General features: G+C 46.0%; 1 protein-coding gene across 1 annotated transcript; it reads right to left on the reverse strand.

The window, feature by feature from the left end:
- Window positions 1-1,235: 1,235 nt before the first annotated feature.
- Window positions 1,236-25,020, reverse strand: YTHDF2 (YTH N6-methyladenosine RNA binding protein F2). Its single transcript, XM_049774768.1, has 5 exons — window positions 24,918-25,020; window positions 24,454-24,478; window positions 23,350-23,429; window positions 17,534-19,132; window positions 1,236-2,078 (listed from the first exon to the last, which is right to left on the reverse strand). The coding sequence occupies exons 1-5, from the start codon at window positions 24,942-24,944 to the stop codon at window positions 2,055-2,057; spliced, it is 1,755 nt and encodes a 584-aa protein (XP_049630725.1). The 5' UTR covers window positions 24,945-25,020; the 3' UTR covers window positions 1,236-2,054.
- Between the last annotated feature and the right edge of the window lie 236 nt (window positions 25,021-25,256).

Consider the following 25,256-nt stretch of genomic DNA (forward strand, 5'->3'; position numbering starts at 1 on the left):
CAAGCCAGGAGCAACTTCTGAACGCATAGCCAGGAGTAACCCCTGAGCGTTACCGGGTGTGGCCCAAAAACCAAAAAAAAAAAAAAAAAATGAGTCAAGGGCTGGCAAGATAACATGGAGGTAGAGCATTTGCCTTGCATGCAGAAGGACGGTGGTTTGAATCCTGGCATCCCATATGGGATCGCCTGCCAGGAGCGATTTCTGTGCATAGAGCCAGGAGTAACCCCTGAGTGCTACCGGGTATGACCCAACCCCCCCCAAAGTCAAATATTGTGGCCACATGATTTATAAACATCTAAACAAACCTGCTGTACTTTTTAATTCTGGAGCCTGCAGTTTTTGTTTTTGTATTTTGGGAACACCCAGCGATGCTCAGGGGTTTAACCCTGGCTTGGCGCTCAGAAATCACTCCTGGCAGGCTCAGGGGACCATATGGTATGACGAAGATTGAACCTGGGTCAGCCATGTGCAAAGCAATGCCCCCTACCTGCCGTTCTGTTGCTTTGGCTCCTGAAAGTCAAATTTCAAACTAGTTACATCTTTGATAATGAATTTCCCAACTTTGCATAGAAATTGTCTTGTCATAATCTGGTGAGAGTACAAGGGGATAAAGGGACTTGCCGTGCATGCACTGAATATCTCTCTGGAGAGCCACGGCACATGATCCTGAGCACAGAGCCAAGAATAATCCCTGAGCACCACATGGTGTGGCAAAACCCCATCCCAACCACACACATTGCAAAAGTTGTCTGGACAGTTCCCACAGTTAGAACTTGTTGAATAATTTAACCAAAGGATACCCTCTTTGGGAATATTCAGAAATAAATCATTATAAATAAAAGCCCATCTATGAATAAATAGGTGAATAAAAGCGTTGAAGTTCGTCATGGCTATCAGGCCCCAGTACAAAATCAAATTAGAATTATTTTGCCTTAGCAATCTTTTTAAAAATAGTTGTCACCTCACCTTATTTTTTTTTTTTTTTTTGGTTTTTGGGTCACACCTGGCAGTGCTCAGGGGTTATTCCTGGCTCCAGGCTCAGAAATTGCTCCTGGCAGGCACAGGGGACCATATGGGGCGCCGGGATTCGAACCGATGACCTCCTGCATGAAAGGCAAACGCCTTACCTCCATGCTATCTCTCCGGCCCCGTCACCTCACCTTTTAATATTCCTTACACTCCAAATCCTCAATAAAATGTAGCAGATTCAAATAATACTAAAAATGGTACAAAAGTGATGCTCAACAGGATCTCACGTTTATTGAGAAGTGATTAATGGTAAAAAGAAAGGCAATGCCCTTTCCTCATTGAGTGAACAAGGAACTGAAGAAACATTCACTACACATTTTACAATATTTTTTGCTTTAAATGCATGTCTGTAAACGAGTTTTTACCACTGTTCTTAGCTCTGAAATCAAAGTAATCCTGACTTAATCAGTATAATGTACAAGAACAGAACATCTCTTAGGACTCCTAGTACTTTACTGAGAACAAAAGTTCAGAGAAAATGAACCACCCTTAAAGACACAACCTTGGGTAACACTGTTAAAATTCGCCAAGACATAAATTTCTTCATAAAAATGTTCTTCCAGTTTGGAAGGGAAAAACCAAATTGCCACTTTCTGGGGTGGAGGCCCAAAACCTTCAAAACTCAAGTGTACTCCAAGTGCAAATGTCAAAATGGGGGGAGGAAAGGGTTTAAAAATTAGAGAAAACTGTATGTACTTACAGACTTTATAATCCGAAAACATAGTAAAAAGAAAAAAAAAGCATTATGCTTTGAAATCACAACCAAAGTCAAAAATAAAAGGGACCTTTTCACCTAAACTACCTAGAGGGATTTTTTGTTTAGTTTTTTTCTTTTTCTCTTTTTTTTTTTTCAATTTTCCAGTTAAGTCCTATGTCTTTGTGAAATTCCAATACTTAAACTGCAAGTCTGCAATTGTCTTTGAAGTCAATGAAATTAAGAAAAAGTCCTAATTCTCTTGAAGGTCAATTTTTTTCCTCTTAGGATATGCAGATGCAACCGTTGCTGCAGTCTGAAGAACTGCCTTTTATTTCCCACGACCTTGACGTTCCTACAGAAGTTAAAAAAAAAAGTGAAAAGGTAGGTTAGTTATCTGAACATGTTTAAGAATTTAACTTCATAGAACTCAATGACTACCATTTTAACAATTTTAAATTAAATTACTGTTGCAAAATAGAATATTCCCACACATAAAAACTAAGCTTTACTTTTATTTTAAGTCAAATAACACTCAAACAATACCAAGTTATTTTGCTTTGATTTTAATATTCATTACACAAAACGAAAAACGGGGTAGGCTGGAGTGTATAGTAAGTGGATTGCTTACACTGAAAACAGCTTACGGGCCCAGAGAGATAGCACAGCGGCTGCCTTGCAAGCAGCCGATCCAGGACCTAAGGTGGTTGGTTGGAATCCCGGTGTCCCATATGGTCCCCCGTGCCTGACAGGAGCTATTTCTGAGCAGACAGCCAGGAGTAACCCCTGAGCACCTCCGGGTGTGGCCCAAAAACAAACAAACAAACAAACAGCTTACCCCAAGGTTCAATCCCTGAGGAAAGGACCAGGAGTTAAGAGCAGTTAGGTATGAACCCAAAACAAAAAGATTAACATGACTAAACATATGTGTTCTGCTATTGTTAGTTTAGGATAAGACTAGCAGTCTAAATATGGGTCTAGTGGAAGTAACTAAAGAATGTAATGGAGGGGCCGGGAGGTGGCGCAAGAGGTAAGGTTCCTGCCTTGCCTGCGCTAGCCTTGGACGGACCGCGGTTTGATCCCCCGGTTTGATCCCCCAGTGTCCCATATGGTCCCCCAAGCCAGGAGCGACTTCTGAGCGCATAGCCAGGAGTAACCCCTGAGCGTTACACGGTGTGGCCCAAAAACCAAAAAAAAAAAAAAAAAAAAATAGAATGTATTGGGGCCGGGAGAGATAGCACAGCGGCGTTTGCCTTGCAAGCAGCCAATCCAGGACCAAAGGTGGTTGGTTCGAATCCCGGTGTCCCATATGGTCCCCCGTGCCTGCCAAGAGCTATTTCTGAGCAGACAGCCAGAGTAACCCCTGAGCAATGCCGGGTGTGACCCAAAAAAAACAAAAACGAAAACAAAAAAAAAAAAACAAAAACAAAAAAAGAATGTATTGATGGCTCAAAGAGCAGGTATACAATCAATTTCTTTTTTTTTTTTTTTTTTTTGGTTTTTTGGGCCACACCCGGTTGACGCTCAGGGGTTACTCCTGGCTATGCGTTCAGAAGTTGCTCCTGGCTTGGGGGACCATATGGGACGCCGGGGGATCGAACCGTGGTCCGTTCCTTGGCTAGCGCTTGTAAGGCAGACACCTTACCTCTAGCGCCACCTTCCCGGCCCCGAATTTCTTACATCATATGAGGAATCCAACTCCATGAGTCAAAAACTAAAATCGAAATCAAGGATCTAAAGGAAAGCATTATTCTCAAAGCAAAACCCTGGAGTAGCACTCCCCCCACCCCAGCATGGCTAGGGTATGGCAGAAAAAAAATTTAGAGGCCAGATAGCAGAGTGAGACAAGCACTTGCCTTGCTTGCGACATACCAGGGTGTGATCCCCAGCATCTTGTGGTTCCCCCCAAGCACTGACAAGAGTAATTCCTAATTGCAGAGCAAGAAGTAACCCCTGAGTATCACCAGGGGTGATCCATTTAGAAATGGATTTAGAAAAAATCCATTTTGAAAGCGACAAGTCTTCCCCAAAAGAAATGTATCTAAATGCTCCTTATACCCTCTACCACTGACTACATTACAACTCTAGGCGGTTTTTGGGTCACACCTGGTAGCGCTCAGGGGTTACTCCTGACTCTAAGCTCAGAAATCGCTCCTGGCAGGCTTGGGGGACCATATGGGATGCCAGGATTCGAACCACTGTCCTGCATGCAAGGCAAATGCCCTACCTCCATGCTATCTCTCTGGCCCGAGAATTCACTCTTAAATTCCACATTTTACTCACTGAACATACTGATATTCAATCAGACTCGATCTATGTCACTTAAAAGAAAGGAGTAGAGGCCAGAGCGATAGTGCAGCAGTGGGGAATTTGTCTTGACCTAGGACAGACCTGGGTTCGGTCTCCGGCATCCCATATGGTCCCCCAAGCCAGGAGTGATTTCTGAGCGCAAAACCAGGTGTGCCCAAAAACCATCCCCCCACCCAAAAAAGAAAGGAGTAGATACACTTGAATTTAAATGGTATTCACCAACCTTAATAGATATTGGAATGATCCCTGACATTACATTACCTACTTAACACCTCAGCTGTTACACCAAAACAAAACACCATACAACATACATGGCTGGGAAGATAATTTGAAGGATTACAGCATATGTTTTGCATCCAGAGCATCCAAGATTTGATTCTAAGCACAACACAGGATACTGTGTGGGGAGCTGGAGTGACAGTGCAGTGAGTAGGGTGTGTCTGCCTTTCATAAGGCCAACCCAGATTCAATCACTGTTCTCCCAAATGGTTCCTCAAGCCCACCAGTGCAGAGGCAGGATTAACTCCTAAGCACTGTCAAGTGTGGCCCCCAAAAAACAAACAAAATAAGAATCATCACGGGGGATAAACACTGGCACCAATCAAGGAATAAAATAAGCACTGCCTGGTTTACTAAGTGAAAAATATTAAAAGCAATTTAAGTATTATTTCTTTTTTGTTGTTGTTGTTGTTTTTGTTTTTGAGCCACACCTGGTGGTGCTCAGGGGTTACTCCTGGCTATCAGCTCAGAAATAGCTCTGGGCAGGCACGGGGGACCATATGGGATGCCGGGATTCAAACCACCGTAGGTCCTAGTTTGGCTGCATGCAAGGCATACGACCTACCGCTGTGCTCTCTCTCTGGCCCAAAATGTCAAAATTTAATATGATAATTTAGCCACATTATCTCTGGAAGAAAAAATACCCCTGGGGGCAAGGGAGATGACTTAAAAGGCTAATGCACACATTTTGCATGTGGGAATCCAAAGTCTGTTGCAAACATTGTCAACCAAGCACCACCAGGAGCTATCCTAGAGCAACAAACCATGAGTGCTGCTGAGTATTCCCCCAAACAGGAAAAAGAAAAAAGTAATTACACATAGATTTCCCCCCCAAAAAAAGAAACATTTAGTAAAGCAAATGTGGCAAAACATTACACAGCTAGAACTGATAAATAGATGGGAGGTTGTCTGCACTAGAAATGAAACTTTGTAGTTATTTCTTTACTTTTTTTTTTCGTTTTTTTTTTTTTTTTTGGGGGGGGCCATACCTGGCAGGACTCAGGGAATGTGTTCTGCTATTGTTAGCAGTCTAAATATGGGTCTAGTGGAAGTAGAAATCGCTGACAGGCTTAGGGGACCATATGGGATGCCAGGAAACCGGGTCTGTCCTGGGTCAGCCACGTGCAAGACAACACCCTGCAGCTGTACTATAACTGTGGCCCCACTTTGTAGTTATTTCAAAGAAAAAAAAATTGTCAAAACTGAGTTTCCAGGGGCCGGGAAGGTGGCGCTAGAGATAAGGTGTCTGCCTTACAAGCGCTAGCGTAGGACGGACCGCAGTTCGATCCCCTGGCGTCCCATATGGTCTCCCTAAGCCAGGGGCGATTTCTGAGCTCATAGCCAGGAGTAACCCCTGAGCGTCAAACGGGTGTGGCCCAAAAACCAAAAAAAAAAAGAAAAAAAAAAAACAAAAAAAAAAACTGTGTTTCCAGAAATCACTCCTGGCAGGCTCAGGGGACCAGATGGAATGCTGGGATTTGAACCACCATCCTTCTGCAAGGCAAACGACCTACCTCCATGAATCTTTCAGGCCCTCTATTTATTTTTATTTATTTATTTTGCTTTTTTGGGCCACACCCGGTGACACTCAGGGGTTGCTCCTAGCTATGCACTCAGAAATCGCTCCTGGCTCAGGGGACCATATGAGATGCCAGGGGATCAAACTGCAGTCGTCCTAGGTCAGCCGCAAGGCAAACACCCTACTGCTGCACCACCATTCCAGTCCCTCCTCCATTTACTTTTAAAGGGGGGAGGACCTGGGGCTGGAGTGATAGTACATCGGATAGGGTGCTAAGGGCTTACAACTGACTGCACTCAGGCATCCATCCTTTTTCAGGGTTGCTTTGCAACCTGTTTCATCCTCAGCACTGCATATAGTTCCTGAAACGCCACCAGTAGTGACCTCTAAGCACTGCCAGTGTAGCCCAAAATAAAAAAAATCTACAAAAGTTCTAATGGAACAGTATGACAACTCCTACACTTGGATTACAACTGGCATTACCATGGAGTTTAAGGAGCTGTGGTGAGTACTCTTGTTACACAGTGTCATGAGGGGCAGTGAGTAGCCATGTTACCTACAATACAATAAAAGATCATTTTATGGGGCACAAGCGATAAGGCGTGTGCCTTGTGAGGTTCGATCCCCCACTGTCCTATATGGTCCCCCAAGCCAGGAGTGATTTCTGAGAGCATAGCCAGGAGTAACGCCTGAGTGTCACCAGGTGTGGCCCACAAACAAAAAACAAAGATCGACTTATTTATAATTTTTAGTAAATATAATAGGGGCCTGAAAGTGAATGTTTAGTCTGCATGCTGAGGGTACAGTCCCTAGCACCTGGTCCCTTGAGCACCACTTAGGAGTGAACCCTAAGTATTTGATAACAGTCCTTGAGTACAATCAGAATGCCCCTTTCCAATCAAACAAGATTTGAAACCTATCTGAGGGAGAGGGTGTTAGAGTTTAATAGAGCTTTGGCTCTCTGCTAAGGAGTGACCCTTGAGGACCATATGTGGTGGAGGGAATTCGAACTTGGACAGCTACTTAACTTTAATAACAGGAGGAAAAACTTACCTCATGCTCAAAGGATAGAACCTGGAACAGCTATGTGCAAAGCAAATGACCTACCCCACTGTACTGTACAATCACTGCCCCTACCTGAATGCACTTTCATTGCATGTGGGATTAAGTTACGTACAGGGGCAAGAGTTTAAGAAGTAATGTACAGGGGCCGGAGCAATAGTACAGCAGTAGGGCATTTGTCTTGCACGCAGCTGAACCAGAAAGGACAGTGGTTCGAATCCTAGCATCCCATATGGTCCCCCAAGCCTGCCAGGAGCGATTTCTGAGCGCAAAGCCAGGAGAAACCCCTGAGTGCAGCCAGGTGTGACACCCACCCCTGGCAAAAAAGAAGTAATGTACAAGGGCCAGATTGGGTAGGATGTTTGCCTTGCAAGGTTATCAACCCGGGTTTAATCTGTGGCACCCCATATGGTCCACCAAGCCTCACCAGGAGTGATTACTGAGGACAGCCGGAAGTAATCCCAGAATCTCAATGGGTGAGTGGCCAAAAGAAAAGTGATGTAGAGAGCCAGAGATACTACTGCAGATAAGGCACTTGCATGAGACCAACCTGGATTAGGTTCCTGGCATCCCATATAATCCCCCAGGCACCATCAGGAATAATGTATAAGTGCAGAGCCAGGATTAACCTGAGCAAGCCTGTTGTATCCCAAAAATTGGGGTGAGGGGGAGTTATATATAGGGAACTGGAGAGCATTCTTATACAGCTGACCTGTTTATAATCCCCATCACCTCAGAAGGAACCCCAAGAATGACCACCATGTACAGCAGCCCTGAGCACAGCTAGATATGCCCCACCACATGAGATGTACTATAGAACATTACATACATACAAAAAATATAAATTCTGAAAGTGATCAATTTAGGAGCTATGAGAGCTCAATGAACTGAGTACATTATGAGCATGGAGGCTTAGTTTGATTGATCCCTCAGCACCAACAAAAACATTCAATCCCCAACAAACTCCCAAGCAGAGTCAGAGTAGACCTTGGCCACCATTGTCAGCTGTAGCCCAAAACACAAACATTTAAGTTATAGGACCAAAGTGATAGCACAGCGGGTAGGCAACTGCCTTGCAAGCGGCTGACCCAGGTTCAATCACTGGCATTCCATAAGGTCCCCAAGCCTCCCAGGAGAAATTTCAAGAGCAGACCCCTTCAGGAGTAACCCAAGTGCCATAGGGTGTAGCCCGAAAAACAAAAACAAATAAATAGCTATAAATTCAAGTACTTATCTCCATTTTAGTGGTAATAAAATGCTATTTAATGCTGTTTTAGAGACTGACTTTAGTTGTTACTGTTGAGGGTTTTGGGCCAACCCAACACTGGATCGGGAGCTACTCCCTCCCAACTGTGCTCAGCACCCAATGGAACTCAGAGAAACATATAGTCAGGGTTTGAACCAAAGACATAGACCCTGTTTTGTTTTGTTTTTTCCTCCTGGTTTTAGAAAACTGGATTAGGAAAGAAAAAAGAACAATTCCAAGGTTGAACATATGCTATATATATGGGAGACATGCATTTTTGTCCCTTGTTCGACATGATCAAGCCCCCCTCCCCCCAACACCTAAAGGACATCTAAGTACTAATTTGAAGTAAGGTGGGTGCTGCCTTGTATGCAGCTCACCCAGATTTCTTCTAGAACATGATGTATGTTCCCTGACCCCAGCCAGGGATATTCCTGTTCAGTACTTAGTTTTGGGCTACCACCAGTGGCATTCAGTGGTTAATCCTGGCCCTGCGTTCAGAAATTACTCCTTGGGAGCCAGGAGGAACCCCTGAGCGCTGCCGGGTGAGACCCAAAAACCAAAAAATAAAATAAAATAAAAAGAAATTACTCCTTAGTAGGCATAGGGGACCATATGAGATGCCAAGGATGTGGAACCTAGGCCAGCCAATGCAAGGCAAATACTCATTGTGCTATTGCTTCGGCCTCCTCAAATACAACTTTTTATCGAGGAGACCCACACCCTGTGCTGCTAGGACTACTCCCATATCAAACTAATGGCATAAAATTTTATTCAACTCCTTTTTCCAAATTGAGACTTTAAATTCCTGTGAGCAACAATCCACAAAAATCTGAGATGTTCTTAAAGACTATACAGAAATTATGGGGCCAGAACCATAGCACAGCGGTAGGGCGTTTGCCTTACATGTGGCCAGCCCAGGACAGACTGTGGTTTAATTCCCAGCAAGCCCCAAGCCTGCCAGGAGCAATTTCTGAGAGCAGAGCCAGGAGTAACACCTGAGCATGCCGGGTGTAACACCAAAACAAAAAAAAAAAAAATCTTAGGGGCCAAGGCAATAGGCACAGCAGGTAGGGCATGCAGCGGACCTGGGTTCGATTCCCATCATCCTGTATGGTCTCCTCAAACTGCCAAGAGTAATTCCTGAGTGCAGAGTCAGGATAATCCCTGAGTACCACAAGGTGTAGGACCCCCCCCCCCAGTATCTATTGTTTCCTGACAGTACATCCTGATTTCTCTATAGTGTCTATCACATCGTAAAATTATTCCCAAAAATAAAGAGTAACCCGAGCACGGCCAAGGTGTGGCCCAAAATCCACTCCCCAAAACAAGGCAAAACAAATATGTGTATATATACATTTAAAAAAAAAACAATAGGGCTGGATATAGTATAAAAAGCAAGGCACTACCCTTACATGTGGTATCAATGGCCTTACCTGTGCTTCAAATCTCCCATACTAATATAGTCTCCCACACATTGCCAGGAGTCACTCATGAGCAGAAACAGAAATAAACCATAAGCACTACTAGGCATGGCTCCAAAATAAAAAACAAAGTTTAATTTTTTCAAACTGTACAATCTCCTTCAGAACTCACAGTCCACAGATGAGATAGCTGAGTACACTACTGTTTAGTTCAGCATGATTCCACTATGAAAGGCCCAACGAAGAATTTTATAAATCCATTACCATATTCCATTCAATTAGTAAACAATAAAGTTTAAATATATCCAAATATACAAGTCACAATTTATTGGTCTTCTGCTAAAAAATAGGAATAATTCTAATGGTATTTACAAAATTCTACTATTGGGGGGGGGGGGGTATCACACCCGGCAGCACTCTATGCTCAGAAGTCGATCCTGGCAGGCTTGGGGAACCACATGGAATGCCGGGATTCTAACCACCGTCCTTCTGCATGCAAGGCAAACACCTTACCTCCATGCTATCTCTCCGGCCCCAAAATTTTACTATTCTAAATAGTAATGTTCTTTGTTTTGGAACTACACCTGGTAGTGCTCAAGGGCTTACTCCAGTATCACATATGTGGTATCTGAGCATAACAAAACAAGGAGTAGTCCCTGAGCCCCACCAGGTGAGATTTCCCCTAGCACTATTTAGTTAGAAAGAGTACAGGGGTTAAGAGACAAACCTGGGGGGCCGGAAAGATAGCATGGAGGTAAGGTGTTTGCCTTTCATGCAGAAGGTCATCGGTTTGAATCCCAGCGTCCCATATGGTCCCCCGTGCCTGCCAGGAGCAATTTCTGAGCATGGAGCCAGGAATAACCACTGAGCACTGCTGGGTGTGACCCAAAAACCACACACACATCAAAAAAAGAGAGACAAACCTGGGTGCGAGTGCAATGGCATTTGCCCTGAATGCAACCAACCTGTGTTCTATCCCTGGCATCCCATTATGGTCCCCTGAGTCTGCCAAGAGTAACCCTTGGGCACTGCTGGGTCTGCAGTCCCCTCCCCAATAAACAAGAATGAGAGCAAGCATTTCAAAGATAAGCCTGGTTTGATTGCAAAGATCCACCTGGTCTTGAGATCCCAAGAACCTCTACAAATGCTCAGGCTCTCACGTTGTCAAACCAGTTGACTGAGACTCACAGGGAAAGATCCCCAGGTTTCTTGAACACAATTTGGAACGTCCTCCAATATATAAACCCTAAGATATTATCACTATAATTACATTTTATCAAAATATGTCTCTCCCTTCTCCATTAGCCTTCAAATTCAGAAAACTCATTTATGTAAACTAAGAGCCCAAGTCTCACACTGAGATATGCTAGTTTAAGAGAATCACAGCCCTAACTCTACTCTATTTTCATTTTTACCTATTATTTAAAATAACAGAAATAAGGGCCAGAAAGATATCTCAGGTAAGGCCTCTGCTGGTTACAAACATTCAATTTCTGGTGCGTCCTATAATCCTCAGAACCCATCCTGGAACACCTGGACTAAGTCCATAGCAAAGTCAGAAGTGACCCCAAAAAACAAAAACTAAGTAAAAGATTAGAAATATGAAAATAGGGCCCGGAGAGATAGCACAGCGGCGTTTGCCTTGCAAGCAGCCGATCCAGGACCAAAGGTGGTTGGTTCGAATCCCGGTGTCCCATATGGTCCCCCGTGCCTGCCGGGAGCTATTTCTGAGCAGACAGCCAGGAGTAACCCCTGAGCACCGCCGGGTGTGGCCCCAAAAAACCAAAAAAATAAATAAACAAAATAAATATGAAAACAGGGGCCGGAGAGATAGTATAGAGGTAGGGCGTTTGCCCTGCATACAGAAGGATGATAGTTTGAATCCGGCATTCCATATGGTCCCACAGCCTGCCAGGAGCGATTTCTGAGTGTAGAGCCAGGAATTACCCCTGAGCGCTGCCGAGTGTGACCCAAAAATCAAACAAACCACAACAACAAAAGAAATATGAGGGGCCCGGAGAGAGAGCACAGCTGTGTTTGCCTTGCAAGCAGCTGATCCAGGACCAAAAGGTGGTTGGTTCGAATCCCGGTGTCCCATATGGTCCCCGGTGCCCCTTGCCTGCCAGGAGCTATTTCTGAGCAGACAGCCAGGAGTAACCCCTGAGCACCGCCGGGTGTGGCCCAAAAACAAACCAAAAAAAAAAAAAAAAGTAGAGGACCAAGATGTATCTCAATTTATAATTTTCATGTGTGAGACCTAGTAAAATTATCTGCCCACCACACATACACAAAATTTTAGAACAAAATTGGGCAGAACTGGACATACACAGCAGGTAAGGTGACTGCTTGCCTTGCTTATGACTGACTGGAGTTCAATCCTCAGCAGCCCCAGGGTCCCATCAGGACTAAACAGATTAAATTCTAGCACCATATTATCCCAGAGGCCCCACCAGAAAAAGGACAAATGCCTGAGTGCATTTGTGCCCAAATCACAGCAAGATGTAGCAAAAATAGGGGCCGGGCGGTGGCGCTAAAGGTAAGGTGCCTGCCTTGCCTGTGCTAGCCTTGGACGGACCGCGGTTCGATCCCCCGGTGTCCCATATGGTCCCCCAAGCCAGGAGCAACTTCTGAGCGCATAGCCAGGAGTAACCCCTGAGCGTTACCGGGTGTGGCCCAAAAACCAAAAAATAAAAAAATACAAAAAACAATTACAGAAGGGCCCGGAGAGATAGCACAGCGGCGTTTGCCTTGCAAGCAGCTAGCTGATCCAGGACCAAAGGTGGTTGGTTCGAAACAATTACAGAAACATCCTAATTCATGGGGCCCAAGCGATAACACAGCAGGTAGAGCTTTTGCCTTACACGTGGCGGACCTGGACGGATCACCAGCATCCCATTTAGTGCTCAAGCTTGCTAGGAACAATCTTTTTGCTTGTTTGTATTTGTTTTATGGACTACACCTGGCAGTTCTGGGGGTTACTCCTGGCTCTAAGCTAGGAAATCGCTCCTTGCAGGAGTATATGGAATGCTGGGATCAAACCCGAGTCTGTCCCAGGTTGGCCCCGTGCAAGATAAATGCCCTATCGCTGTGCTATCACTCCAACACCCTCCCCCCCAGCAATTTCTGAGCACAGAGCCAAGAGTAACCCATGCAACCGCCAGGTGTGGCAAAAAAATAAATAGTACAGACTACCACATAGTTTCTGAAAAAATACAACATGGTAAACAACTCACAGAGAAAATCACTGTTACGTTTTTTTTTTTTTTTTTGGGGGGGGGGTTGGGCCACATCTGATGGCACTCAGGGGTTACTCCTGGCTCTCTGCTCAGAAATCACTCCTGGCAGGCACCGGGGACCATATGGGATGCAGGATTCAAACCACCTGGGTCAGCTGCTTTCAAGGCAAACGCTCTACCACTGAGCTATCTTTCTGGCCCCATCACTGTTACTTTCTAAAGTTCCAAGTTATTCAGTCAATGGCTGTAACTTTATAAAATTAGATCACATGACAAGCAAGTGAGTAAATGTAATAGGTAAATATCACTGCAGTCCTGCTTTAGTATACCGTGTCAATAAACAAGCCCAATTAGAACTTCAGAACAAATACAAAATCATTTTCAGCATGAATTTCACCTTTCCCTACTTGCTGAGTTAAAGGCCCCTTTTGGCATGAAAGTTTTTCTGCAATCATGTAAAATACAAAGAAGCATGTGCACACATGCAAAATAGAATTATTCAACTATTCCTAAACCAAAGGAGCCGACTGTCTCAATGAGTTCTCAGTTCCATTATATGAAACTTGTTTTTTCTCGAAAGAATAATTCAGTTACGTAAGAATTGCAAGGATAACAGTGAGCAAGGAGAGAAAGGCAATACTGTGAAATGGTAACTGGTTTAGAAGTAATCCTAAGGACCTTCCTCAAAACCCAGCAAGCTCTTCTAACAGAGTAAACAAAATAGTAATCTGATATAAGTATAATCAAAGCTTTTCTTATTCTGTGTTTGGTGGTTTGTTCACCAATCTGAAAACACTTAAGAACTTATTCATTCAAACTTCCTTATGGAAATTTTTTTTTTTTTTTTTTTTTTTTTTTTTTTTTTTTTGGTTTTTGGGCCACACCCGTTGACGCTCAGGGGTTACTCCTGGCTATGCGCTCAGAAGTTGCTCCTGGCTTGGGGGACCATATGGGACGCCAGGAATCGAACTGTGGTCCGTCCAAGGCTAGCGCAGGCAAGGCAGGCACCTTACCTCTAGCGCCACCGCCCGGCCCCCCCTTATGGAAATTTTAAGATCTATTAGTTAACAAAGACCCTAAACTTTGATTACTAATTATTACACTCTAAAAAAACATCAGAATTGGTTGATTCCCACAAAAAGTATACCTTAAAAAAAAAAAGCAGCTCAACCAGGACTAGACTAATGGCACAGTGGGTAGGGAGGGCTTGGGCCAACTGAAGATGGATCCCCAGAATCCCATGTGGTTCCTTGTGGTCCCCAATGGAGCCCCACCAGGAGTAATTCTGAATGCACAGCTAGAAGTGACCTCTGAGCATTGTCCTTGTGGCCCAAAAATAAAATTTAAATTAAGAAAAAAAACCTGGGCCCGGAGAGATAGCACAGCGGTGTTTGCCTTGCAAGCAGCCGATCCAGGAACAAAGGTGGTTGGTTCGAATCCCGGTGTCCCATATGGTCCCCCGTGCCTGCCAGGAGCTATTTCTGAGCAGATAGCCAGGAGTAACCCCTGAGCACCGCCGGGTGTGGTCCAAAAACAAAAAACAAAAAACAAAAAGAAGAAAAAAAACCTCAGGGGCCGGGTGGTGGCGCTAGAGGTAAGGTGCCTGCCTTGCCTGGGCTAGCCTTGGACAGACCGCGGTTCGATCCCCCCGTGTCCCATATGGTCCCCCAAGCCAGGAGCGACTTCTGAGCGCATAGACAGGAGTAACCCCTGAGCGTTACCGGGTGTGGCCCAAAAACCAAAAAAAAAAAAAAACTCAAATCGGGGCCGGAGAGATAGCATGAAGGTAAGCATGCAGAAGGTCATCGGTTCGAATCCCAGCGTCCCATATGGTCCCCCGTGCCTGCCAGGAGCAATTTCTGAGCATGGAGCCAGGAGGAACCCCTGAGCACTGCCGGGTGTGACACAAAAACCACAAAAAACACATACAAAACAAACAAACAAAAAAAAAAACTCAAATCACTGATGCCAGAGTATATGCCTTACACTGGTCAACCAAGGTTCAGTCCCCAGGACCCCATATAATCCCATGACCAGGAATGATTTCTGAGAGCAATACTAGTAGTAAGCCCAGAACACTACTAGAGTTGCCCCAAAACCAAATGTGTGTAAATATGTGTGTGTTTTAACAAGTTTTTCTACTCCCTGAACCACCCAAGTGAACTTAATACATATACATGACAGGAGTCAGATCTATTGTAGGGCGAGTAAAGCACTTGCCTTGTACACAGCCAACCTGAGTTCAATCCCCAGCATCCTACATGGTCCGCCCCACCGATCCCACCAAGAGAGTATTTCCTGATCACCTAAGGGTGTGGCACGGCTCCCACCAAATCCTCAAGTTTGCTATTTTACTTCATTTGTTTCCTCATTGTTTCTTCATACATACAAGTTTATTTTAACATCTTCAGTCCTAAAAATACTCCAGTCTTTGACTTCCTGATCTGTTTTGGGACCACACCCAGCTGTGTTTAGGGCTTACTCCTGGCTCTACACTTAGGAATTATATGTGGTCCAGGGATCAACCTAGGATGGCTATTGCAAACCTGCTATTCCCAGGTCTGGAAATGCCTACTAACAGTGATTCTCAGTAATCTACCTAACATGGACAAGTATATCTCCACTTATTCATCAGCAGGTGACCATCCTGCTTCATTTGAACAACTAGGCAGCTGTTGTCATCAAGGAAAAAATATACCAAGAAGTCCTCCCTCCCCACTTCCACAGCTCAGAGTAAACTGAGCCTATTTCTTTTTTTGTGGGGGAGGGTTAAAGTGGGAGTACTCCATGTTTTCTGCTGGAGATGGGGAGGCATGACACTCCAGGTGGGGCTCATGGACTAAATGCAGGTCTCCTCCAAGCAAACAAAAAGTATGTTCTCACTGCTCACTGGTTGCATTCATATCTCTGTCCCACAGGCACTTTTTTTTTTTGGGGGGGGGGGGGGAAGGTTTGGGCCACACCTAGATTCCTGGCTCTGCTCAGGAATCACTACTGGTGGGGCTGAGGGATTTATGTGGTGGCAAGGATCAAACCTGGCTAGCTCTGGGCAAAGCAAGCACCCTATCCACTGTGCTACTCCTCAGGGCCACCCCCAAAGAACTTTCTTTTATAGGTCACACACTTAAGATCCCTATGAACTCAGGACAAGATTCCTCCCTACCATTTGTCATTTATAGATCTTTAAAAAAGGAAGTTGGGCCTGGAGTATAGGAATTAAGGAACAAAGGCTGCCTTGCATGTAAAGACACTGGTTTAATCTGTTACCAGCACCGCGGGGCAATCCTGAGCATTGCCCATGAGCACTGGTAAATTATGGGAACCCTCCCCACCACAAACAATAAACCTAGAAGCCAGACTAAAGGAATTAAGGTTCCTTCCTGCCTTGCAGACTGACCCCAGTTTGATCTCCAGCACCACATAAGATCCCCTAAGCACAACCTGGAGAGACCACAGGTGCCAGCACTAAGCCCTGATTACTACCAGGTATGAACAAAAACCGCACAGCCCCCCCCCCCCCCAAAAAAAAAACCTAAGTAAAATTTTAAATGGTACCATGCTGTAGCTAGTGTATAGAGCACTTGCTTTGCACCAGCCAACCTGGGTTGGATCCCTAGCATCCCTTATGGCCTGTGGGCCCTGCCAGGAGTAATCAATCCCTGAGCACCACTAGATGTAGCCTAAAGACAAACAAACAAAAAATGATAGCTCTGAAGGTTGGAATACAAACCCCAAATGTGATTCCCCCACCTCATGGTGCCCCTAAGCTCTGTTGAGTATACGGACCAAAATTTCAAAGATTTCTCCTTGTCCAGATTTTACTTACTTCCTACATCTACCTAATTTCTAGATAATCAGAGGATCTGCCCTAAACAGGTTGTTTGTTTGTTTTTGGATTATACCTGGAGGTGCTCATGGGTTACTCCTGGCTCTGAGCTCAAAAGTGGCTACTGGCAGACTGGGGGAACACATGAGATGCCAGGATTTGAACCAGGGTCTGTCCTGTGTTGGCTGCACACAAGGCAAATGCCTTACCCCCTATGCTATCACTCCAGCCCCTACCCAAAAGTTTTATCAGTCTCTTAATTCATTACATTATACATGAACCAATTTTTTTCAAATTCAGCTACGGTTCAAACCTATTTTCCAACACTGCCCAGAATTCTCACACTTGTTACAGAAAAAAAATGACTACACAGAAATAAAACAAAACGCCAGGAGCAGAACATCACCTTTTCTAATTATGCTTCCCAAATTTTATTTTAACGTTTGTATTGGTCAATATTCAGAAAACATACCAGATTAAAATCAACAGGAAGTAAATTCTGAAAAACATTCTTACAACTCAATTTCTCAGAAAGCAGAACATGGTGATACAAACTCTCACATACCCAACAACACAGTACATGAACCTTTTTTCCTTTCACACCACAGCCTCAATCTTTTCTTATCTAGAATTCCATGGTTCTACTGCTTCAATTATTCCCTATGCATTTATTTCACTTACTCTTCATGTTCTATATCATGTAAACTCATACTGTACAGTTTCCTTTTAGCTCACATTTCTGTCATTCCCTAATGTTTCCATTTTCCTTTACATTGAGGTTCAATTAGCAAAACCAATCATCTTTACATAAACAACTGTTAAGTATCTTATTTACAGAGCATTTGTTAATGGCTCAGTATAATGCTGTTCTCTTTCCCCTAAAATTTAAGAATGGTAAGCTGATTTACCTTTTTAACACTTTCTTCTTCCTCTTGGCGTTTCTCATAGTGTGAGAAGTCATCAAAAATGGAAGTGGTGTGCTTGTAGCTGGCTATGATTTTCAACACCTGCTTAGCCTTTTCCAGAGGCACTTCCTGAGTGTCCCTGGAGTTGGTCACTGGTTTATTCTCATTGTTCTCTAGTCGAATGTGTCGCAGTTGGCTATTGGGAACGTCCTTCACGAAAATCCACCTGACATCAAAACGACCCTTCCATTTGTCCTGGGACCACACACCTGCACATGTGTTGTAGTCCACAGCAGATTTCATTTCTGCAACGCCACAGAAGTGTCCACTGCCGTTGACACTGAAAAGTAAGTAAACAGGGCCTTTCCCATTCATAGAGCGATAAGCAGCATCCAGTCTCTTGTTACCATGCTCTGTGCTGCACCAGATGTTATACTTAATGGAACGGTGGATATCGTCCTCAGAGTAGCTCTTAATGATGAAAACCCGGCCATGCTTCAGATTCCAGTCAAAATCCTTGGGGTTATAGTTATTAATGGACCGTAGCTTCTCCAACACTGGGTGAGGTTCTGAAGGAGTAGATCCAGCTCCAGCCTGAGACTGTCCTACTCCATTACCATCCACCCCATTATGACCGAACCCACTGCCACGGTTCCGAGGTGCTACCCAGCGGGTTGGCTGAGCTGCCTGTTGTTGGACTGAAAGCTGAGTAGGCTGAGGTGGCGGTGGGGGCAATGGCTGTGTCTGTTGCCCTGTTTGTTGCCCTACTGATGCCTGAGCCACTGGTGGGCTATTGTTAGCCTGCTGACCCACAGTTTGGGGAGACCCTTGAGTTGGTTGCTGATTTATATTTTGAACCAAAGCCTGTGCGGGAGCTTTTGCCACAGGACCCTTGTTATCCCAAGTTCCAATATCCATGTTATGCTTTATCGGGGGTGGTGGAAGACTTGACCCTGCAATACCATTCTTGGTCTTCAACTTAGGTTGCTGTTTTGCAGGCTTGCTAGCAATATCAGCCCAAGATGCTGGTTTTGGAGGAGCAATGGTTGCTGGAGGCAAATTACTGGAAGCCACGATGTTACTAGTAATGGACCCACTACCAACAGCTGAACCTACAACTTTTGGAACATTGCTTGCAACTTCAGTACTACCCAACTTCAGAGCAGCCATCCCTTGGTCTATAGTATTCATACCAGGAGCTTTATTGAGAGTCTCACTGGCAAAAGCTGACTGTCCATCAATCATGGCTCCACCTAAGGAGCTAGGTGCATAAGCGTAATTACTACTATATCCAGAGCTCTGAGTAGACTGTCCCTGAGAACTATTATTTCCCCAAGCTGAAAAGTCGATCCCACTGGGAAAGAAATTAAAACCATGCTGCCCAAGAAATGGAGTGCTACCTAGGGCTCCTGGTTGTCCAAACATTGCATCCGGTAGAAAGTGAGGCTCACCATTGCTCAGCTGTCCATAAGAAGTTAAATATGGCATGGCTGTGTCACCCCCAGTAGACCAAGCAGCTTCACCCAAAGAATAGGAGAAGCCAATGGAGGGACTGTAGTAATTGGGTAAGTAGGAATCTGACATGGCAGTATATGCATTATTCTGTAGAAAAAAAAGAAAAGAAAAATAAATCAAAAATAACAACGTTTCTTATTGCAATTATTCACATGAAATCTTTTCAGTCATTACTATTAAGAAAGTAAATAATGAGATGATGGGGGAAGGGAGGTTAGCCCTCATATGTCTTTGTTCAGGGATTACTCATAGTAAGACTCAGAGGACCATCTGTGGTACCAAGGAACTAAGATCATTGTGGGCAAGGAAAGCACCTCACCCCACTGTAGTTTCTTTCCTGCCCCTGACTAGATGATTTCTTCCCATAAACCTCCTGGTATATAAAAGGTTAGTTTTTTAATAATTAAATGCTCAAACTTTTTTTTTTGCAGTGCTGGGGAATGAACCCAAGTCCTCACACATGCAAAATCAAGTGTTCTACTCCTTTCTCCTGTGCTATATTCCTAGCCAAAGCATAGGAATTTTAGCAGAATAAATGTTGTGTTCAAAAGACATTCCTATTAAAATTATGCAAGAGCAGCTAAAACTACAACTGAAAAATTCAAGTTCCAATCCAAACTCCTATGCAGCATTAAGCCAAAGAGTAAGGTTCACCACCTCCAGTTTACTACTGGCTTGACAAATATCTAAAAAATACTTATACATGCCACTATTTTATAACATTAAAAAATTGCTTAGAGTTCCAGATAAATTAAAACTACAAAAATCACCTAGAGGGCCGGAGAGATAGCATGGAGTTAGGGCGTTTGCCTTGCATGCAGAAGGACGATGGTGTCACAAATGGTCCCCCATGCCTGACAGAGGTGATTTCTGAGCAGAGCCAAGAGTAACCCCTGCGTGCTGCCGGGTGTGACCCAAAAACCAAAAATAAAAAAAACCACCTAGAAATGATTACAAGCTAACATGCACTTAAGCTTTTCAGTAAAAACAGTAATATAAGGACCGAAGCAACAATATAGCAGGTTGATCACTTGCCTTTAATGCGGTTGACCCAAGTTGGATCCCCAACGTCACATATAATCCCAAGTACCATCAAGAGTGATCCCTGAGGGGCCGGGAAGGTGGCGCTAGAGGTAAGGTGTGTCTGCCTTGCAAGCACTAGCCAAGGGAAAGATGGATGGATGGTTCAATCCCCGGCATCCCATATGGTCCCCCCAAGCCAGGGGCAATTTCTGAGTGCATAGCCAGGAGTAACCCAACCCCTGAGCGTCAAACGGGTGTGGCTCCCCCCCCCCAAAAAAAAAGTGATCCCTAAGCATAGAGCCAGGAGTTAAGACTTGAGCACTGTTGGGTGTCACTGAACATCCACCCCCAAATGCAAGTAGCATAAGAGACAGAAAGCAGGGGCCGGGTAGGTGGCGCTAGAGGTAAGGTGTCTGCCTTGCAAGCGCTAGCCAAGGAAGGACCGTGGTTCGATCCCCTGGCGTCCCATATGGTCCCCCCCAAGCCAGGGGCGATTTCTGAGCACATAGCCAGGAGTAACCCCTGAGCATCAACCGGGTGTGGCCCAAAAACCAAAAAAAAAAAAAAAAAAAGAGACAGAAAGCAGTTGATTGTACTGCACAGGAAACTTATTAATTCATGTTCAATCACGCTCTCCAAATACCACTGAGAGCAAACCCCTAGCTTAAATAAAAGCCAAGTGTAGCCAAAAAAGGCACAGGGGAAGGGCCAGAGTGGTGGCACAAAAGGTAGGGAGTCTGCCTTGCACGCGCTAGGCTAGGATGAACTGCAGTTCGATCACCCAAGCCAAGAGTTATTTCTGAGCACATAGCCAGGAGTAACCCCTAAGCATCACCGGTTGTGCCCCCCCAAAAAAAGGCACAGGGGTAAAAAATACAGGAATTTATCAGGGGTGGAGGGAGACAACACTGGTGGTGGGAATGCCCCTGATTCACTGTCACTGTGTACCTAAAATATTACTGTGGAAGATATGCAATTCACTTTGGTCACAATAAAATTATTTATAATAAAAAATACAGGAGTTTAGGACAAACTATAGTGACAGAGAATATACCTTGCATGCGTAATAATCTAGGTTCTATTCTTAGCACCATAAAAAATTTAAAACAGAACTAGGATTTTGGTTTTGAGTTTTTGGTCACACCCACAGTGCTCAGGGATTACTCCTGGCAGTACTTGTGGGATACAGGGTCCCAAGGATCGAAACTGGGTCAACTGCGTGCAAGGCAAGCAGTCTACCACTTCAGCCCCAACAAGAAGTAGGGTTCTAAAGACACAGTACATTCCACAACTGTTTCAATCACTTATCCACATAAATTCCCTGCTGCCCTCAAATGTTACTAATGAAGGCCAGAAAGATAGTACAGCGATTAGGGTGCCTGCCTTGCACTGGACAAACCAAGTTTAATTCCCGGCATTTTATATGTATTCCCAAGGCCAGCCAGAAGTGATAAAGTAATACTTGAGTGCAGAGCCAGGAACAACTCCTGAGCATTGCTGTGTGTAGCCCAAAAACCGAAGGGGGCTGCTGATGTATGTATGTGTATACACCCCCCCCCACAGGTTTCTACATAACAGTAGGGCCAGAACAGTAGTAGTAGAGAGGATAGAGTACCTGCTACCTGCCTAGCACATGGTTTCTCAAATGGTTTCCTGAGCACATTCTAACTACAGAATGAGGTATGAGTCGTGAGTACTGCCAGGTATGGCCCCAAATAAATAGCACTTCACCAAAACTCAAAATTAACTCTGATTTATCAGAATGCTACCTAGACAAAAGGGAGTTTGTTCTTTAAAGAAGTAGGGGCCGGAGCGATAGCACAGCAGTAGGGCGTTTACCTTGCACATGGCTGACCCAGGACAGACCTGGGTTCAATGCCTGGCGTCCCATAAGGTCCCCCCAAGTCAGGAGGTATTTTTGAACACACAGCCAGAAGTAACCCCTGAGCATTACCGGTGTGTACCCCCCACCCAAAAAAAAAAGTAGGTGACCAGGGGCCAGAGTGGTAGCACAGTGGTAAGGTATTTGCCTTGCATGCACTCAATCCTGGACTTAGCTTACTCAAGAAAGAACAAAATGCATTAATATCAGACTATGTTATTATATAGCTGTACACCTTCAACTGGCACGTTCCCACATGCCCCTGAGCTTAAAAATGTGAATTACACAATGTTTCACAAGAACTGCCTAGAATTATGTTTCCAAACTCTCCCACTCTGTTATAATGATTATGTAAGCAAACTACTTCAATAGCTGGAACCTATAAATAGTTCATTCCTCTACTTCCTTCCCTACTTTACTTGATTAACTGGTTGTTCTTTATAAAACTTTTTCCCCAACCACTTTAGTTTCCATACCTTCAAACCAAAGAAATTTATCTAAGTGATTGAAAAGAAACAATTCCATGGAAGAACTAGATCCAAATATGAACAGGCAGTTATGTCAAGTTAATCAAGGATATTGTAGATAATAGTGTATTTTCAGAATTTCTATTAATGCTCAATAGAATAGAGTATTTTGGATTACTGTCAACTTTCTTTGAGCTTATTCTAGAATGTTAGAGCTATTATCTACCTTGTTGAGCCTATTTCTGTTAATACAAAAAAAAAAATAGAATCCAATAACTTTCCACACAAATCATGTTAAGTACATAGACCTATGCACAACTAATCTTCACAGTGTAAAAACCTAATCTTTCATCTTGGTTCATATTGAACACACCTTATAACCTTCTTTTACTGAAGCTACAAGCTAGCTGTATATAAAGTTGGTCTCTTTATAGGTTACACTCAACTAAACAAGTGAATCCCTAACCCAGAAATAGACCGATAACTAATAACTTAGCAGCCCACGAACTAGTGACCAGAGGAAGGATACCCAATTCTGAGCTGCATGAAGTTCTTTCCATCAAGTAAATTCCTAGAAATACGGTTTTAGAGTAGAAATTCAGAATAATAGAACACTGCACGGTATTCGAAAACGGTGCACTGTTATATTCTCGGTAGGGGACAACTAGTTAAACAGATGTTTACCATTAGTACACAAAGATGGTACCAGCATTACCGAGTGCAGTTTGACAATAATAGAGGTGAGAATTTTAGCACCATGAACTCTAATACCTGTCCCATGACATACACTGACTAACATTTTTCTTTTCTTCAACACCACAGATCAGCCTTAAAGTCATCCCCTGGAACAAAAGACTGGCTGGGGCCAGAAAACAACAGCACGCGTTAGAGACCCTTTCTTTGATGGGGCACATAAACGGTTAACTACTCACGGGCCTTGCCTGTGGACTCAAGTACGGTTCAAAATCATCATCGTTCAAGCCATCCTTCTGGTGTACGGATCCATTTTGTACTAGAGGGAGGGAAAAAAAGAGTTTTTTTTCCCAATTAGGAGTCCTTCAATCCTCCCTCTTCTCCCTACCCTCCACAATCCCAACCAACTTGGGTCGTCAGCACCCCGGGAGAAGAAACCTCTCAAGCGGGCGACAGAGGGGGAAGTTGCCATTCCCCAAGAAATCCACAAGGCGGGCGGGCGAGCGAGTGAGCGAGCGAGCGAGCGAGGGGGAAGCAAGCGCTCGCTCCTCGGTCGGTCGGTCGGAGGGGACTGAAGGAAGAAAAAAAAATGTCTCCTTCCAACGCGAGCGAGCAAGTGGATCTAAAAAGGTCATTTTATTGGCTCCTCGCGCCCGCCCGCCGCCCCTCCCCCGCGCCCGGCCGGGCCTGGCCCTCGGCGGCCCGGAGGCAGCTTGCAGCCGAGCAGACACAAAGGCCTGCAGGGAACTCCGGGCCTGGGACAACCCCGGAGGCCGAAGCCATCCACCCCCGCCCGCGGGGACGAGCTACCACAGGTTCCCAAAGAAAAAAAAACAGTGTCTGTGTGTGAGAGAAACAGAGAGAGGAAGAGGGAGAGGGATAGCATGCGTTTGCCTCGCAATCAGAAGGTCGGTGGTTCGAATCCCGGCGTCCCATACGGTCCCCCCCGAGCCTGCCAGGAGCGATTTCTGAGCACAGAGCCAGGAGGAGGAACCCCTGAGCGCTGCCGGGTGTGACCCAAAAACCAAAAAATAATAATTAATAATAATAAAGAGAGAAAAGAGAGAAAGGCTGGAACCAGCTTGCACGCACTCGCCCGGTGCGCGGTTCCGACGCGGGAGAAAGAGCGGGTGTGCGTGTGTGTGAGCGAGCGAGCGAAAGGGAGACAGCAAAAGGCCGGCACCAGCTGCACGGCCCCGCACGCTCGCACCCCGAGGCACCTGCGAAGTCGGCGGCGGCGGCGGCGGCTCCCGGGGCGCCGCCCGCGGACCCCGCCCCCCCACCGGGCCGCAGCCCCCCGCCACCTCCGCCCGGCTCCCGGCGCCGGCTGGGGCTGAGCTCACCTTTGTTTCCTTGACCTTTGGGTCTCTGCGGCGGCGGCGGCGGCGGCGGCGGCGGGCGAGACGTGGCCGAGGCGCGCGGGCGAGCGGTCCGCGGGAGGCCGGGGGGAGAAGGAGAGAGACGGACACATCAACGCGGGCGGCGGGAAGGCGAGGCGGGGCGACGCGGGGCCCCGAGGAAGGGCCGGGAGAGCGAGAGCCCGGGCGGGCGGGCGGGCGAGCGGCGGGCCGCGGGCGAGGCTCTGGGCGCGGCCGCGCGGGGAGGCCCGAAAGCGAGCGAGCGAGCCAGCCCGCGAGAGACGCCGCCTCAGGTCGCCTCAGCCCGGCCCGGCTCGGCTCGGCGCGGCTCGGCCTACTCCACTCCGCCGCCTCCTCCCGCCGCCCTCACTCACTCACACAATGGCCGAAGCGCAGCGAGCGCGGCATGCGGCCCGGGCCTACTCCGCTCCGTCCGCCCCCCACGCTACCTGCTCCAGGAGGCTGCTGGCCGACATGGCTCCGGCTCCTCAGGGCGGGCGGCGGCGGCGGCTTCTGCGCGGCGGGCGGCGAACGAGCCCCGACGGCGGCGGCGGCGGCTTTTGTCCCTGACACTCGGCGGGGCCCTCGGCGGACGCGGCGGAGACTCGGCGCGCGCGGCTCGGGCTCCGGCTGCCACTCGGCGACGCTCTAGCCTCCCGGCTCAACGCCCGTCTCGATGCCTCACGCACGCGCACGCGCGCGCGCACCCGCCCTCTCCCCCCCTCCTCGCGGCTCAGCTCAAGGGCGCCGACAAGCGGGGCCGGGCGGGGCGGGGCGGGGCGGCGCGA

This window comes from Suncus etruscus, chromosome 6, assembly GCF_024139225.1.
Source record: "Suncus etruscus isolate mSunEtr1 chromosome 6, mSunEtr1.pri.cur, whole genome shotgun sequence".
Classification (NCBI taxonomy): domain Eukaryota; kingdom Metazoa; phylum Chordata; class Mammalia; order Eulipotyphla; family Soricidae; genus Suncus; species Suncus etruscus.

What these genes read in the sequence shown, in the direction of transcription:
- YTHDF2 (XM_049774768.1), bottom strand. Translation starts at nt 24,944, where the DNA reads ATGTCGGCCAGCAGCCTCCTGGAGCAG. An exon ending in CCAGCAGCCTCCTGGAGCAG is followed by an intron (nt 24,479 to 24,917) that starts GTAGCGTGGGGG and finishes CCGCCGCCGCAG; the next exon opens with AGACCCAAAGGTCAAGGAAA. An exon ending in TGAGTCCACAGGCAAGGCCC is followed by an intron (nt 19,133 to 23,349) that starts GTGAGTAGTTAA and finishes TTTTTTCTACAG; the next exon opens with AATAATGCATATACTGCCAT.